General features: G+C 31.3%; 1 protein-coding gene across 1 annotated transcript; it reads right to left on the bottom strand.

Annotated features, from left to right (window-relative positions):
* Positions 1–2,695: 2,695 nt before the first annotated feature.
* On the bottom strand, positions 2,696–4,538 carry LOC133817502 (clathrin coat assembly protein AP180-like). The gene has a single exon (XM_062250041.1). The coding sequence runs from the start codon at positions 4,536–4,538 to the stop codon at positions 2,883–2,885; it is 1,656 nt and encodes a 551-aa protein (XP_062106025.1). The 3' UTR covers positions 2,696–2,882.
* Positions 4,539–17,053: the final 12,515 nt, after the last annotated feature.

The following is a 17,053-nucleotide window of genomic DNA, read 5'->3' on the forward strand; positions in this document are numbered from 1 at the left end:
TTGGTACTCTATTTATAATGTAAATAAGACTAAAAAATGTGTAAAACCGTGTACAAAATAGTGGGAAAGTGGCATAAAAACTTATGGAAGTGGTGAAAATGTGTTGAGCCGTGGGAGACATCTGGGCCACGTGGCAGGCTCCGGTTGGTTCAGATGTGGAGTATGGCAGAACGCGTCAGGCGTGTGGGGAGCAGCCGCAGGCGAGTGGCACGTGGCGGTCGGGTGCGTGGGGAGCAGCCGCAGGCGAGTGGGACGCGTGTCCTTCTCTGATTGGCTTGACAGGAGGTGCGTCAGGCGCTGCAGCAGCGTGGCAGGCGTGGCAGGCGGCTCACTGCTTAGCTTCGGCGGCGCGGCTGGAGGCTCGGCTGGGCGAATGGCAAGCTGCCATGTGGCAGCGTGGGGGAGCAGATTTTTGGCTTGGGCTTTGGCTGTTTGGGCTTAATTTTGGGTCATTCCATCTTCAAAAATGTCATTTTCTTCATGATTTCTTCAATTTTAATTCTTTCTTTCTCCTTTCTTTTTCTTTGTGTCAAAAATATATTTTATTTCCTGAAAATTAAACACAAATTAAATTAAAATTAATATTTTCAAATATAAAATATATGACAATAAATTCATGAAAATATTAATTAAAACTTAATTAATTTTACACTTTAAGATTAATAAAATGATATTTTTGAGCACTAATCAGTCACCTTTACATAAGGAAATAGAATGGTAATTAGATTGGTGACAGGGACGAAACCAGGGTTAGGGCACTGTATTGAACAACTTCAACAAAGCTATAAGAACTAAAGGCTCAGTTATTGAGTAAGACGATATTCTCTAAGCTGTAAGAACTAGATCATATGTAGTTGTGTGTTGTTTCAGATTGTAATCATGTGTAGCTTTGTTGTTGTTTTAGGTCGAGCTTCACCATTGTTTGGATTCGAAATCGTTGTGGGTTTCATGATAGAGTTTTTGCCTGCTGTTTCGTTGTTGTTTTAGGTGGGTATTGGATGTTGTTGCAGTCGGAAGTTGTCGTGGGTAACCCTTGGCAGATAGTATTGGTTGCCACCTGCGAGAGAGACCGAGAGAGAAATGAAGTAGTATTTTTTGTAATTTTCATATTTTTTTCCGTACAAAAGTAAAAAATTATGTGCTACAATAAATATGTTAGTTTTTGTTATTTTTTGGTCATTATAGAAAAATTATCTTTTCTTTTTCATTCTCTAATGCCAATAATAATTAAGATACCAAAAATAATAATTAATAGCAAAAAAAAAAGTGAACAAAAAAATATATCATTTATTGCTAACACAAATTTAAATCGGCACAAATTTTAACATAGTACAAATTTAAGCACACTATTAGAAAAATATTTATTTGAAATGTGTTATATTTTAGCAATATATCAAATATTTTCATTGTTGATGTTCAACACCCACAAATTAATATACTGAAAAACTTTGTAAAATTTTAGAGCGGGTAGCTTTATTTTTAATTCTATTAACCATTTTAGTTATGATAAGATAATATCATGTGATAAAATATAATAGTTATTATAGTATCTCTTAATTTTGATATATATATATATATATAGTCATTTTTGAGAATTTTTATTGTAAAGTATTTATATATATATAATTTGATGTAAAGGGGTGGAGAAATTATTTTAATATATATATATATATATATATATATATTAGGACAGTTTTATACTCTAGAAATGTTAAAAGGAGTGTGAAAAGAAATTTTTATAATTTTTTAGGGCGTGTAATTAAAAAGGAGTGAAGTGAAAAAAAAATTGTGTGTGAATAATAATACCATTTCAGAACCATAGTGAAATAACTCATAATTTAGTTTAGTAGTTTTATAAATCTTAATAAGGGAGACTTGTAGACTGGCTTGTAAAATCTTAATTCTGTTTTATTTAATTTGCTTATCCTAAATTATTTAATTACTTTTATTTTTATTCCTGATGAAATCTTGCATCGACAAATATGTTTACTCAAAAAAGAAAAAAATTAAAACACCAAATTAAACTCCTAAAACCATATAGTTACTCCTCAATTTAAATCTTAAATCAAATCAATTCTACTGAATCAATTATAAATGAGTTTGCATCTATAAAGAATAGTCGAGCACAACATACTTATAAAAATTAAAATTGATGTTTTGAATTTTAATTATCGCTGTTTCTATTGAAATACTATAATATATTTGGATATTTATGAAGAATTATTATAAACTATAATTGTATAACAATATACATTATAAATTATTATGTATGATATTTATTATACAATAACAAAATTGGCCCTTGTCTATAATTCTGGCTTTATAGTTACTCCTCAATTTAAATTCTAAATCAAATCAATATCCTGTATCAAAATCACTAAATCAAAATTCTAAAACACAAAAAAGATAGCAAGTTGCAAATGTATAATAGGCAACCACAAAGCCTTCGAACATGAATTAAAAAAAAAAAAACTACCTTCAACTCGGGGCTCTCCTACTGTCATTCCCTCTCGGTGATTTTGGAGATGAACCAAAATCATCCAGTCAAATAACAATTGATTTCCAATTTGGTCTACACGAAAGTTGTATGCTATGGTATTTAACAAATAGAAATATATAAGAAAAATATGATTAACAAAAACACAAACCAAAATGGAAGAATGAATCTTAGGACTATACAAAGTATCATGTTTATTGAAATAGGAAATAAGGAATTGTTATTAGCCCTTAGTAGGTGATTTTTTTTTAAAAAAAAAAAATATCATTCTCGTTCATTTATTTATGCACAGATCATAAGAAGAACATATAAAATTTCTTACGAAAAAGAACAAATTAGCGTAAATAAAAACTAACACATCAAAACCCCTACTAATAATTACACATTAGTTATTCAACTCATTCTTGGCTATAATCTTCTTCTGATGCTCCAACCACAATTGTTGTTCAAAGACGAAATTTAGCTCATTCCCAGACCCATTTCTCAAATCAGTAGTAAGCTCAAACTCACTTGATTCAAATGGATCATTACAAAATAAACTCACTGACTTATTTGGATTCTGGGCACAGAAAGTTGGAGCAACCCAACTCGTAATCTCTTCTTCCCCAAACGTCGGAGTTATTGGTGTCGTTTTCTCAGGATTTTGAACCTCGTGAGTCGAACGGTTAATATCGTTATTGGCGGGACTAGAAACGACAGTCACTACATCTGTCGTTTCTACATCTACAAGAAACGGGTTGTAATGTCGTTTATCGAAGAAAGTATCAAAATCCCTTGTCGTTTGGTCATTCTCTTTTGCGGTACTAACCAGCACATGCTCCCAACAATCTTTTTCCATTGGACTCTTCGGAGTGTAATCGAAGGAGACGTTGTTCGAATCCGTGTTTGATTGCTGATTATCTTCGTCGTCGAAAGAATCTTCCTCTGTTTCATCTGAATTTGTAGCACTCATTGGTTCCCGATCACGATCTAGAGACGAGCACAACGAAACAGATTCCGACCCCGTCAGCGAATTCCTATCTGGAGTTGCTGGCGGTGGCGCTAGGAGTAATTCCGATGGCAGCGATCTGCCGGGAAACGAAGCTTGATCTTTCAGAAACTCTTGCAATGTCTCAATCAACTCGCCGGAGATTTTCTGTACGCTCGGGTACTCAGAGGTTCTTCCGACGCCGATGCTTTTACAGAGGCCATAGAATTCAGAGAGCTCCTCGAATTGCTTTGAAGCTCTTACCGATGCTTGGAAAGCGTTGACGCAGGAATTGTACTGTAAATGGAAGAAGCTATCGAGAAGAAGAGCCAATCCATCGGACATGTCTCGGTAAATATCAAAGCTCTCTTGAACAATCGCATGAAGCGAGCTCTGAACCAAGCGGTTCGTCCTTGCGTCGCCGGTTGGTTTAGTGGCGATCACCCGATCCAGTAATTTCTGCCAGTTCGAAATCCGGTCGATCAGAGTCGCTGGCGTCATGTCCCGAATGGGCTCAACCTTTCCACGCCGACTTCCATGGCTGCTGCCGTTGGAGAGGTCCCAGCACTGATGAAGCTTCCCAGAGAGAAAGCAAGCCAACCTCTCATCAAGGTAAAGAGCGAACGTCCGTACGAAAGCAGTGTAATCCCAGGGGCTCGAATTCGAATCGTCTCGAAAGTTCGAGAGGTTGAGGATCTTGGCGCCATTTTTCATGGCGTTGAAAACTTCCTTGGGGAAATGTGGATCGCCGTGCTGGAAGATTCGAAAGACGAGCATGAGAGATTTGAGAGCGACGATCCAGTTGCGAGTCCTCCCGACTCTCTTGGCGATGGCGTGAGCGCAAGCGGCGGCGTAGACTTTATCGGTGGAGATGACTTGAAGAATCTCCTTCAAATAACGAGTTTCGTCTAAGGGGATTTCGTGATGAGAAGTGGCTTTCAAGATCGGAACCTCAAGGTTGATGGCAATGCCATTGGATTTGGATTTAGATTTGGAGCCACTCGAGACCTTAGCTAGGCTAATGCTCGTTTGGTCCTTCACTACCCCGAGTGCCTTCCTGAGCTTGCTTGGCATTTGTGATTTGTGATTTGTGATTTGTGAATTGTGTTTTCTTCTTTTCTTGTTGTTCTTGTTCGTGCATCAAAATTTGTTTCTGTCGATGAATTAGTTTGGGAGGTGGGAAAAATGGGGGGATTTTATTTTCCTGGAAAATTTGGGTGTTGAAGAGAAAATGGTGGAGTGGGTGGCCGCTGAATCTGTGATAGCGGATGATTTGGGAAGATAATATGATATTTATGTATGGTTCCCTTGCCAAGGAAATGGCCGTTGGGATTCTGTAGCTGGCTTTGCGGTTGGGGAGGTAACAAATAACAAACTTTAGTGAGACGTAGTCTGTTCACCTAATTAAATTGTTGCCACGCAAAATTTAGTATTGTTGTGTGTGTATGACACTCTAACAACTATAACAAGATATAGATAATTACATGTTATATCTGAGTGTAACTAGTAACTACTTATCACACAACTAAGTGATGAACAATTGTAAAATATGATAAACAAATTTTGAAAAATGGGTCATTTGGCAAAATATACTATTTTTAAGGTGATTTTGCACCCTAACCTAGTTTTAATAATTTTTTTGTAAAATGACATCTCATAATTTAGTCGAAAATTTAGACAGGCAGTCGAAAAATTCAAATAGCTGGTCGAAAATTTTAGATAAGTGGTTGAATTTTAGACATATATCATTCTGCAAAAAATTATCAAAAGTAAACGAGAGTGCAAAATACTTAAAAAAAATGTCATTTTCACCAATTTCTCTTAAAATATATTTATATTATATACTTATATAGGTTGTGTTTAGTAAAATTTTTACTTTTTGTTTTCTTAATCACAAAAATAGAAATTATTTTTTATTTTTTGGTTTATAAAACTAATAATGTGTTTGGTAACTGTAGTGGGCAAAATCAGTGACCTTGATAAAAAAGAATCCAACAAGCAATCATTCAGCCCAATAAGCTAGCCTAATTAGCCAACAAGGCCCAAACCCATGTAAATGGGCTCGCATATACAATGTATCATCCAAACGCCCAAAACCATACCCGAACATGAACCCAGATATGCTCAGTCAGCCAGGGACCTTGAAACAGTCAAGGCTCCCACCACATTCGCCAAGAATATTTCGGAAATAAACCACTTGGAACGAGTTAAACGAATTAGAAAGACGGAGAAGAACGGAACGAAAAGGGGGACAATAAATAAGACCATCAGGGGTTGAGAAAGGGCATCAAATAATCACTGGATTTTCTTTACTCTCTAATTGAAGAAAGGCTACTCTATTTCTGAGCGATCCAGTCAAGCAAGACTAGTTAGTCAGTTTAATTGGACCTGACCTAGTCGCTCGGCCCCTCCGTCATCGCCACCGTCACTCTGACCATTTTACGACTCTTCCATCCATCATTATTTCGATTATTTATATCGTAATTTTATTGCTTTCTATTATCTCTCATTACAACCCGACTAACTTGAGCGTCGGAGTCCCTTTGGCTGACACCCCATCACCTCTACAGTAACAATTTTTATTTTTTATTTTTAAAAATAAAAAATAAAATACTTGTTTGGTAACTCGTGTTTTATTTTTTTAAGAGGAAGAGAAGAGACATCATCACTTGAGGTTGAAAAAAAAAACTGTTTAAAAACAATTTAAAAACTCAAAAATTCTGTTTTCAAAATTTAACAAATTTTATAAAGTAAAAGTTGAATTTTTGAACAAACTTGTTCACTTTATTGTTAGATTATAATTATTAAAAAAAAAAACTGCTTAAAAAATAGTTAACTAAGAGCACTCCCAATGAGTACTCTACTCCATCTTTTAAAATACCTCCCAAAACACACATTTTTTTATTTTACCTCTAAGTTTTACATTATACCATACATCAGATCCTCTATTTTTTTCTCTATATCATGTAAATATTATATTTTTTAATATTTATAATATCTACCTACATATAATTCCATATAAAATTATAGACTATTTAGGTTTTTTACCCCCCGAACTATTACATATGCATATCGTGCCCCCCGAATTTTTCAGGCAGTTAAAAAATCCCCCCAATCTATTCACAGTCATGTAAATTAGGACTTTCGTCCAATTCCGTTCATTTTTTGTAACAGGAGGATGATGTGGCATTTTTTTTACATAATTTGGGATGACACGTTGGCAATGCTCACGGCGGCAATGGAAGGAAGTACTTGCTTCCAAAAATATATATAAATATAAATTTATATGTAGAGAGGGATTGTTAATTAATTATTTAATTCTTTTTGTACACTTTAGAGTCCCACGTGTCATCCTAAATTATGTAAAAAAAAGGTCACATCATTCTCCCGTTACAAAAAATGAACGGAATTGGACGGAAGTCCTAATTTACATGACTGTGAATAGATCTGGGGGATTTTTTAACTGCCTGAAAAATTCGGGGGGCACGATATGCATATGTAATAGTTCGGGGGTAAAAAACCTAAATAGCCAAAATTATATTATGTTTTAAATTTATACGGGTATATCTCTTCTATATAATAAGTATGTAGATATCGAAAATTATTGGTTTTAACGGTTTTTTATTTTTTTTAATGTTAACTTTAACGGAATATGCTTATATTTAACGGTAGTTTATAAACACTTAAACTTAAATAAAATAAATAATTAAAAAAATTAAAATATGATATTTTTGAGATATTTTACAATGATAAATATTTAAAAATAATAAATAATTAAACAAATTAAAATAAGATATTTTTGAGATATTTTACAATGATAATTATTTTAAAATAATAAATAATTAAACAAATTAAAATATCATATTTTTGAGATATTTTACAATGATAATTATTTAAAAAATAAGAAAATCATACGTTTTACAACTTAAATAAAATTTAATTAAACTTAAACTCACTTATTAGAATAATACCATATTAAACATATAATATAATCTATTGTGAATTAGCAACAAATTTTTTTTTTTTTTTAAAAACTAGCAAGAAACTTAAATTTAAAATCCACATGTAATAGTTAATATTAGATTAAACATATAATATATAATCTCTTGTTGTCACTTCCAAGTTCAAAAGCTAGAACAAACATAAACTTAAACAAAAATAAATAAATTATTTAATTAAAATAGGATATTTATTTGAAATTTATATGACATTAATATAAATTTGATAAAAATAATTAATAAATTCTATAAATAAAACTAAGCAACGTGCATATTGCACGTTGCTTGTATCTAGTATAAATGTGTGTATGTTATTTTAAAGAAGTTTTTTTCTTCTTATTTTGTAATTTTTCTAATTTTCATGAAAATTAAGTGAAAGGAAAAACTCCATACATACTTGATAACAACAATTTTTTTGGCAACAACAAATCTCACCAATTCATTCTTCATATCAATAACTTCAATTTAGGGTATATATATATATATATATACTCCTTGAGGAATAATATAAAATTTAATAAAATATTATTTTGCTCTATGGATAGTTCTTCCTAGATATGGCCTAGCACTATACATTTATGTAAAAAATTTGTAAATTGCAGTAGCTATACAACAACCAATAGATGTTGTTTTTAGGATTCTTATATATATTTTATACAAATTAGCTATTTTACCTCTTTTAATGGGAGTGCTCTAACATGACTATAGTTACTAGGTACTTGTGTAAAATGTGTTATATAATTGGGTATTTATGAAATTATCCGAAAAGGAAAAAAAAAACAAAAGGCCCTGAGATTCAAGTGAGGTTCACTTTTGAGCACCAATTCGAGCCAAAATTATTCATTGAAGAAACTAGGCCCATATTACCAACATTTGATTACCAGAGAGGGAACACCATGAGTGAGAAAGGTTGAAGATGGTAGTTTAGTAACTATCTCTTTAAAAGTGGGTAAAAATGAATAAATTAAAGATTGTAGCTATTTTAGTTTAGTGAATGATAACACAAGGCAAATTTTATGTTTAGAAATTTGCTTAATTGTTCTTTTTCTTTTTTTGTCAGCCGGGCACTGTCTATCATCGCCTTCTTCGCAAGCTTAGCGGCATCTAGAATGCCGAAAATTCGCCCTTGATTGTCATGTGTTATGGGTGAGCTCAGTTGCTGACCCTTCCCTTCCACATGATGGTTTTAAACAATGTGTAATTGTTTCAGTATTGTGCAACATTTTTTTTGCTTGCCTTTGACAGCCCTTGATGTCATTTCGCCACATTATTGCCTTATAGTTGGAGTATGATTTGATGACTATAAAGTCCACCTCCAACATCCTCTCAACAGTATATACCTTCACCTCACCACCCCCTTAGGATTAATTTTTCTTTGTTAAAAGATACAGTGTGTTGTGTAGGGCAGACATTTTCATCTTCACAATGTTCAATCCCACATTTTGGAATGCTTCCCAAAACCAAGATATCTAATCTACTCCCTCCGTCTACCAGGCCTGGCCCTAGGCACAGGCGGGCTAGGCCTGTGCTTATGGCTCCCACATAATGAATCATAATTATTTTGGAAAAATATCACTTTTGTATATGTACAAAGGCTTCCAAAATTTTAAAAAATATCATTTTTATATATAATTTTTTTTAAATAACAAATTTTGTACACAATCCCCTACCACTCAAGCCCGGTCCTGCCGTCTACCAAAACTCGACCCGCCGGACAATTTTCTAATTGTAACTTTATCATCATGCAACAAATCTACCATCAATAGGTTTGCTTATGGACATTGTTTGGAACAACTTAAATAAATATATATATATATTTAAATATAATTTCGTGAGTGTCCTAAAGATCTCAATCTTTTCACCATTTCTTTAATGCTCTTTACCATTTGTCTCAATCTTTTAGGCAATAGTAGGTTCTGGAAAGCCACAAGTCATTAAGACTTGTTTTAGGGTTTGCTGCTCCCCGCCAGATTCTAGAGCTACTGCTTTAGTAACAGATCTCTTGGAGATTTGAGCTTGTATAGTCACGTCTAGGTATAAATATGTTGTTGTATAATTTTCAAGTTAGGCAGGTTAACAAAAAAACAACTAGATTAATAAACAAATTAATGACTTAAAACTTTTTAAGATAAACCCAAATTTATTTGTTTCATGTAGGTTTTGAGTCGAGTTATCATATCTAAATTATTTTGCCGCCCTTATAGTATCTTGTAGCACTAATTGTAAATGAATAGTCTTAATTTTCATAGTAAGAATACGGTGTCTGTTTGTTATTATTTTATTAGTTATTAGTTATTTGTTTGATTATTAGTTATTTAAAATATTGAAATTGTGTTTTTTTGGAAACTAAAAATGTTATTATAGTATAATAATTTTTCTACTATTTTTAATAAAGTAACCATTTCTCTAAAATATATTGCATAATAAATTTTTAGTTATTTTTTATTCATATTAAATTTTATTATTTTGTTTATAGTTCTTATTCATATTCATATTTTCATGATCCATTCTTATATTCTACAATGGAATTATGTACTCTTTTTTATATATAAAAAAACGTGTTTAATGGGTCTCTTTCCACAAAATATGCTCTTTTAGTCTGTCTACCTCACAAAAGGAGTCATGTCAACACATGTTTTTTTTGTGTTGATAAGAATCAACACAGAATTTACTCTGCTGACTTTGTGCTTAGAACTTATTGATACCAATAATGAGAAAAAACATATTTTTACAACGAAAGTGGATGCCCTAAGTTTCTTAAAAAAAAAATAAAGTTTCTAATTTATTATATTTGTAGTACTTAAATATTTAAGTTATTTTTTTTAGTGACGAAAGTACATTTTATCCATGTTTTTGTGTAGTAAATTGTATCAAAACATAGACGGAATGTACTTTCGTTGTCAAAAAAATAACTTAATTACTTAAGTACTACAAACAAAATAATTTAATTATTTTTGCTGCAAATATCCCTAAAAAAATAATATAAATTTCATTTAATAATTATTTTATATAGCTTTTCTTAATTTTCTTAAAATTATTCTTTGAAATTCAAATAAAATTAAGGTTAAATGAGTTGGTATAAACTAATTTTTTGGGGAGCATATATCATTACATTATTTGTTGTGATTGTGTGTAGGGTGTGTTGCAATGATTTCATCTTAAAATATTTGTTTGTATACAACTCTTTTTTTTTTTTGCTGGAAATTGTATAGGTCTAATTGAATTCCTCTTCTAAAAGGACTTTGGTGGTGTATCTCCAAAAAGAACCATGAAGAAAAAATTTCCAGTGTTTTCGGTTTATTCACTTCATCTTAGAGTTGTTATGTAAATTATTAATGCTTAATTAATTTGGACCGGAGGAAAGATAAAAATTATGAAAATGAAAAGGATTTGCTATAAGGCACCATATAATGCCTAACATTGCTTGAATTGACATCTTAAAGTGATTATATTTAATTAATTTGATATTTAAATTATAATATGTGGAATAAGATTTCTATATCAACTATTTTTAATATGCCAAATTTGTTTGGTACCACAAGGTGTCTTATAACATTAACTGTGAATGAAGGGTCTTAATTTTTATAGTATTTTTATTGGGGTAAATGAACAGAAAATAATTTATTTTCATTTTATCCATTTGTTTGACTAATAGTTATTTAAAAAATATTTTTTTTTCAATTTTTTTATGGCAACTAAAAATGTTTTTATTGTGTTTATAAAAAAAAATGTTAATATTGTATATTGATTTTTCTACCATTTTTAATAAAATAACTCTTTCTCCAAAATAAGAATAAAATATTACTTTATTACATAATAATTTAGTTTGTGTGGGTGTTATATTCCATAATCTCTAATTTATGTACGTTGTTCGGCCAATAAGGTCGCTCGCTCATAAATTGGATGGATGGTGAACTTGTATGGATGGATAAAATTCTCTCTGTTTCTTGCATCTCAAATTTTTCTTTTAATATATGGTTTAATGCATTTCTTGTAAATATTGTCTTTGTTTTAAAACTGTTGACTCAGTTTTTCGTACAAAATAATTGTTAAAATACAGTTAAAAAAAGGAAGAACACAATGATTTTTACGTGGTTGAGGTTAATAATTAATAATAGTCCCGAGTCGATTGTATTTGGAAGAACTTGCAAGGGTTCAAACTCTTTTTAGATTTTGGCAACGCATTAGCATGCACCAAAGCTCAAAGGTATCTTTACAATTGAAATCTCAGCCCTATTTATAGGCGGTGTGGGGATTAAGGGTTCTACGATTAGAGCTAAATTACATTAGTGATCTTAATCTACTCGTAACCTTGGAGTTTATGTGTAGAATTACAAAGTGATTTTGCGTATTGGACACGAAATAACTAATTTTGTGCCTTCCGAGTGGATACTCAAAAGGGTCGAGAAGTGCAATAAGTCAACGTTGCATGGGGAAATTTTTTAGGTGGCTCATCCTTCCTTTCCTTGGGAGATCTCTCATTTTCTTGAAAAACCGCTTTGTCGACTGTGCGGAGGGACAACATGTTTTGCGCAGCCGCCACTTGTGTCAGAGGTAGTGGGCATGCGTGTCAATGGTCCCTGTCATCCTGGGATTGCCACATGGGGATATTCCTAAGGAAGGGTGCGCTTTCATGCTGAGGGGTATGCATCCTGCTCGAAAGGTGTCTCTTAAGTTGCCCTTCAAACACTGATCTTTGATATCCAGTTAGACCCTTAGCCTTAAGGCATGTATTCAAGAGGGTTGGGATTGGATGTTCATTCAGTTGCTTGTAGGGACGCGACACTCGACAAGTGTCGAGCAGACATGTACTTTCACTTGAAATCACACGTGCTTGAGCCTAAGGATGTTCATTGGATCGCATCTAATTTTTTTAAGCTTATCTGATCTGATTCATTTATTCATTGGATGTTGGATTTTTATAACCGATCTAATCCAATTAACTTGTCTCAACCGATCTGATCCAGTTATCCATTAAATGTGTCCCCTTGCTTATGTATTTGATCGAATTGTATTCATCCAATATTTTTGAGCATTTATTTAGCTCAATTTGTTCAAATAATTCATAATATTATAAATAGAAAGACTAATTTGTTCAAAATGACACAACATTATATAAATACAAAATAAATTATAAAAATAATCCTAAATAAATAAATATATATTTATAAATAAATAATTATATTTTAAAATATATACAATTAGATCAGTTCGGTTTTATTGGATTTTTGTATATATCATCCAACAATTGATCCGATCCAATTTGGATCTTCAAAATCCAATACGATTCGAATCATAATAGAATATCCAATTTTTGGCATTCGATTGTAATTGGATCGGTCAGTTCTAATTGGATTCGATAATTACACCCCTACTTCTTAACGCGCTCGAAAAGTATAGATACCAATACCAATATTTATATTTAATTTTTTTTTCTGCTCTTATTCATATCTATATTTTCATTATCCATTCTTATATTCTTCAATGGACTATATTTTTGTTATTCTAAAAAAACGTGTCTTTTTAAAAATTATTTATTTGTATTAATTAAATATTATAAAGATTAATAATTTAGGATAATCAAATGAATGGAAATGGATCTCTTTCCACAAGATATTCTCTTTAGCGTGTCTACCTCACAAAGAGTCAATAATCTACACAGAAGTTTACTCCTGCCGACTCTGCGTTTTGACCTCATTGATATGGACAATGAGAAAAACCAAATTGTAACCATGAAAATGGAAGCGAGGCTCAATAATTCACCATGTGACTACCACAGCAAAGGCCATAATAGGAGGCAAGGAGAATCTCTTCTGCAACTTAAGCTTAGCCCATTAGAGTAGTACACTCACAAAGGGAGACAGACATGTCATGTGTATGAGGTGGTACGCCACTCCCACACATAGCTATTATTTTTTCTTCTTATTATTATTAAATATATTTTAATATTCTCTCACAATTCTTTTATTGTGGTATGCAACATTTCAAGTAATAATTTATAAATTAGATAACAAAGAACTATTATTGTTAAGTAATAATCTCATTGAGTCATATTTTGTTTCTTTCAATACGGTTCAAGTAGATTAGTTGGAAAAGTCACTTGGTTCAACATTGAAAATTAAGAACATGGACAAATTAAGTAGGTTTAGAATAAATCTTTTGATCTTTCGGTGATAATGGCACCTAATACACCTTCATTAAATTGTATTATTTACCACAATATTAGCTAGTTTGCATGGCGCAGCCCCCTACGTATTAAAAACGCCATATATAACTTAAAAACTAACATTTCAATTTACAAATTACAAGTAGTATAGGTCACTTTCTAGATTATGTGTGTTACTTGAGCAGGTGGTCCCTTGTGCACATGGGGATCAACAGTACAATACAACACTCAGTAATTGAAAGAACAAAAGAAGAAAAAAATCACTTTTTTTTGGGTGTCAAAACCCACTTTCATTTGGGAAAGGAAAAAAATAATTTACTGGTACCTTTCATGTGGTGTGGCTTAAAAAATTGTTAATATCTAGCAGCCACCATGGCATGCTTATTAGGATTGTTCAGTTGAAATTCTGGAACACAGACCAATTCCACTGTACTCTTTACATACCATTTATACATATAGATTGGTGTAGGATATTATCCAAATCATAAAAGCATAGAATGGTTTTGAGGATCCAATGGAACTTTTAAGAAGCAATTGGGTATAAAATAATGGCTCTTTTCATTGTATGAAGGACCTACCATTGCTGAAATTTCATATTCTATGCATAATAACTTAGTGAAATTTTTTAATATGCCAATATAAGTTACTATTCCAAATATATGATAATTTCAGTTTTTTTGGACAAAAATAACCATGGCATTCAAACACTCATTTTCTCTCTCAATCCAAAGTCTCTCTCTCTAACGTCTCTCATTCTCTCACTCCCTCTCTCATTCGAATCATGTAAATTTCGAAAGAAAAAAATACCAAAATTAAAAAAAAAACATATGAAACCGACATTTGAGTGAAAAAATATGAATCTCCAAAGTTTTTGTCAAATTTCAGTGCAAAACATCGAAATTACATCGAAAAAGCAACGTTTTGGCTAGAAATCAAGTTTCATGATTTCCTCGCAAAAGCATTGATTTTGCATAAAAAAAATATCGTTTTGACCAAAAAAATAACTTTTCATGATTGCATTGCAAAAACATCGATTTTGCATCGAAAAACATCGTTTTGGCCAAAAATCAATGGTGTTTCAATGCAGAATCGATGGTGTTTTGATACTTTTGCGATGCAATCATGAAAACTTGTTTTTTTTTTGTTGCCAAAACAATGCTTTTTGATGCAAAATCGATGGCGATGCTTTTGCGATGCAATTATGGAAACTTGATTTTTGGCCAAAACAATGTTTTTTCGATGTTCTACACTGAAATTTGACGAAAATTTTGGAGGTTCATATTTTTTCACTCAAATATCTGTTTCAGATGATTTTATATTTTTAATTTTGGTATTTTTTCAAGATCTACAAGATTAGAATGAGAGTGTGAGAGACATTAGAGAGAGAGAGGGAGTTCGGATTGAGAGAAAATTAGTGTTTGAATGTTAGGGGTATTTTTGTCCAAAAAATTTAAATTGTCATATATTTGGGATAGTAACTTATGTTGACATATTAAAATTTTTTACTAAGTTAGAACATAAAATTTTCCTTCATTATGAATGATAAATGTGAATTGGCATGTGGTCAAAAGTCAATAATCCTTATAAATTATGTCCTAGCTTTGGGGTTTTATATAATATTTGGAGATTTATTGATTGTTATGTGTTGTGCTCTGATACAAGTATTGTTGCACGGTACTGTTGAGTTTTATGCCCTTATAAAACCACGATTTTTATGTAATTCATTCATTATCAATAAAGTAGTAGAAATCATTTTGTTCCATCAAATTGCGTTATTTATATGTTTTATTACGTGATTAATTATTATTAATACAACCGTTTATAAAATTCTGAACATATGTATGTTACAATTATAGTGACTCGGTCGCAGTGAATTATAATTATATGTTCAAAAACATTTTGTCCTAAGATTAAATCAGTAAACTGGATTTTCACTGATTGGGTAATCTACGATAAGATCTACTTACACATCTGGTGTGATGTCATATCTAGGACATTGACCAAGTAGATAAGTTCGGATATATTTTGTTACATTGGACTGAACTGATATCGTTATTATCTAATCTAATCATATTACAACGTTGACCATAAGTCAATTCAATCTTAATTCAGAGTGATTAATATTCTGCTAATTATATTATTCAAGTTTTTTGATTTGTTCGTTACCAACTTATCCTACTTTGTTTAAAAAATGAAACGATAATTTCCTTATAGCTTGGTTCAAGTGTTAAATGATAGAGTACAGAAATATCATTTACAAAGAACTTTGTGGGAGTTAAGGACAAAATAACAATGAGGGGTAAACATTAATTTTCACCCATCTCATTTCTAGATCATCTATAGAGAATTGAATAATGATTATGGTTATAACAATGGATAACATATTTGCATTTGGTGTAAAACGTTCTTTGAATTCAAGAGTGCAATTCTGAGTCTATAGTAGATTCACGGTGAATTAATAAAGTAGTGAGATTATCTCTTATAAATAAACTCATGATAACTTATTGGAGCTTAAGTTCATGGATCCATGGTCCCCATGTCATCTCTTATTAAAATGAATCTAGTAGTCTTGAATAATTAATTATTAAAATATCATATTGACTAGGTCAATGAAAATAAATAATGTTAAATTATTTATTGATGTTTTGTGAGAAAAGAAATGAAAGAAAATTTGAGATTTTTATTGCAGTCTAAAAAAGAGAGTATTATAGCCAATTGAGATAATTTTATTAATATTTATAAATTGGTATTAATATTAATAGAATGAATTAAATAAATGTTAAAATTATAATTGGTTAATTTTGACAAGTATTTAATTAATTATAATTATTAAATAATTAAAATTAAATGGGTAACTAAAACCTATTTTATATTCTAACTAGCCTATATATAAATTCACTACTAATATTTTATATCTAGCCGCCCACTCTCTTTGTTTTCTCTCTAAGAATTTTTTTCTCATGTGTTGAGACTTCACACAAACAATAAGTTATTTTAGAGAAAGACTTAGAAGATTGTGGTCTTGTTTCAAAACACTTTAAACTTTGCAATATCAAGCATTTAACAAAAACAAAAAGTGGAGGAATTTCAAAGAATGTAGTTATTATTCTACTTTTTATTTTTTATTAATGCATTACGAATCTTGTATGAACAGTTCTACGAAAATCATATAAATGAGATACTAGTACAGCTACAATTATTAGAAACACTTGAAGCATCTGTACACAAAGATAATGACTTGGGAAAAATCATTGCTGATAGTGATCCATTCTCTTTACCTTTTTTTGTATTTTAGTCTTACATCGAATAGTAATGATAAAATTTGCAATTAAACGAAATTAAGGAATGTTGTACATTTAAATCGAGAGTACAAAACGGTGAGAGGATAGAATCGAAGAAGAAAGGAACACACAAACATTAGGAAG

Source organism: Humulus lupulus, chromosome 2 (assembly GCF_963169125.1).
Source record: "Humulus lupulus chromosome 2, drHumLupu1.1, whole genome shotgun sequence".
In the NCBI taxonomy this organism is placed as follows: Eukaryota; Viridiplantae; Streptophyta; class Magnoliopsida; order Rosales; family Cannabaceae; genus Humulus; species Humulus lupulus.

Bases quoted from the DNA above. Each gene is read 5' to 3' on its own strand.
- LOC133817502 (XM_062250041.1), bottom strand. From the start codon at position 4,538: ATGCCAAGCAAGCTCAGGAAGGCACTCGGGGTAGTGAAGGACCAAACG.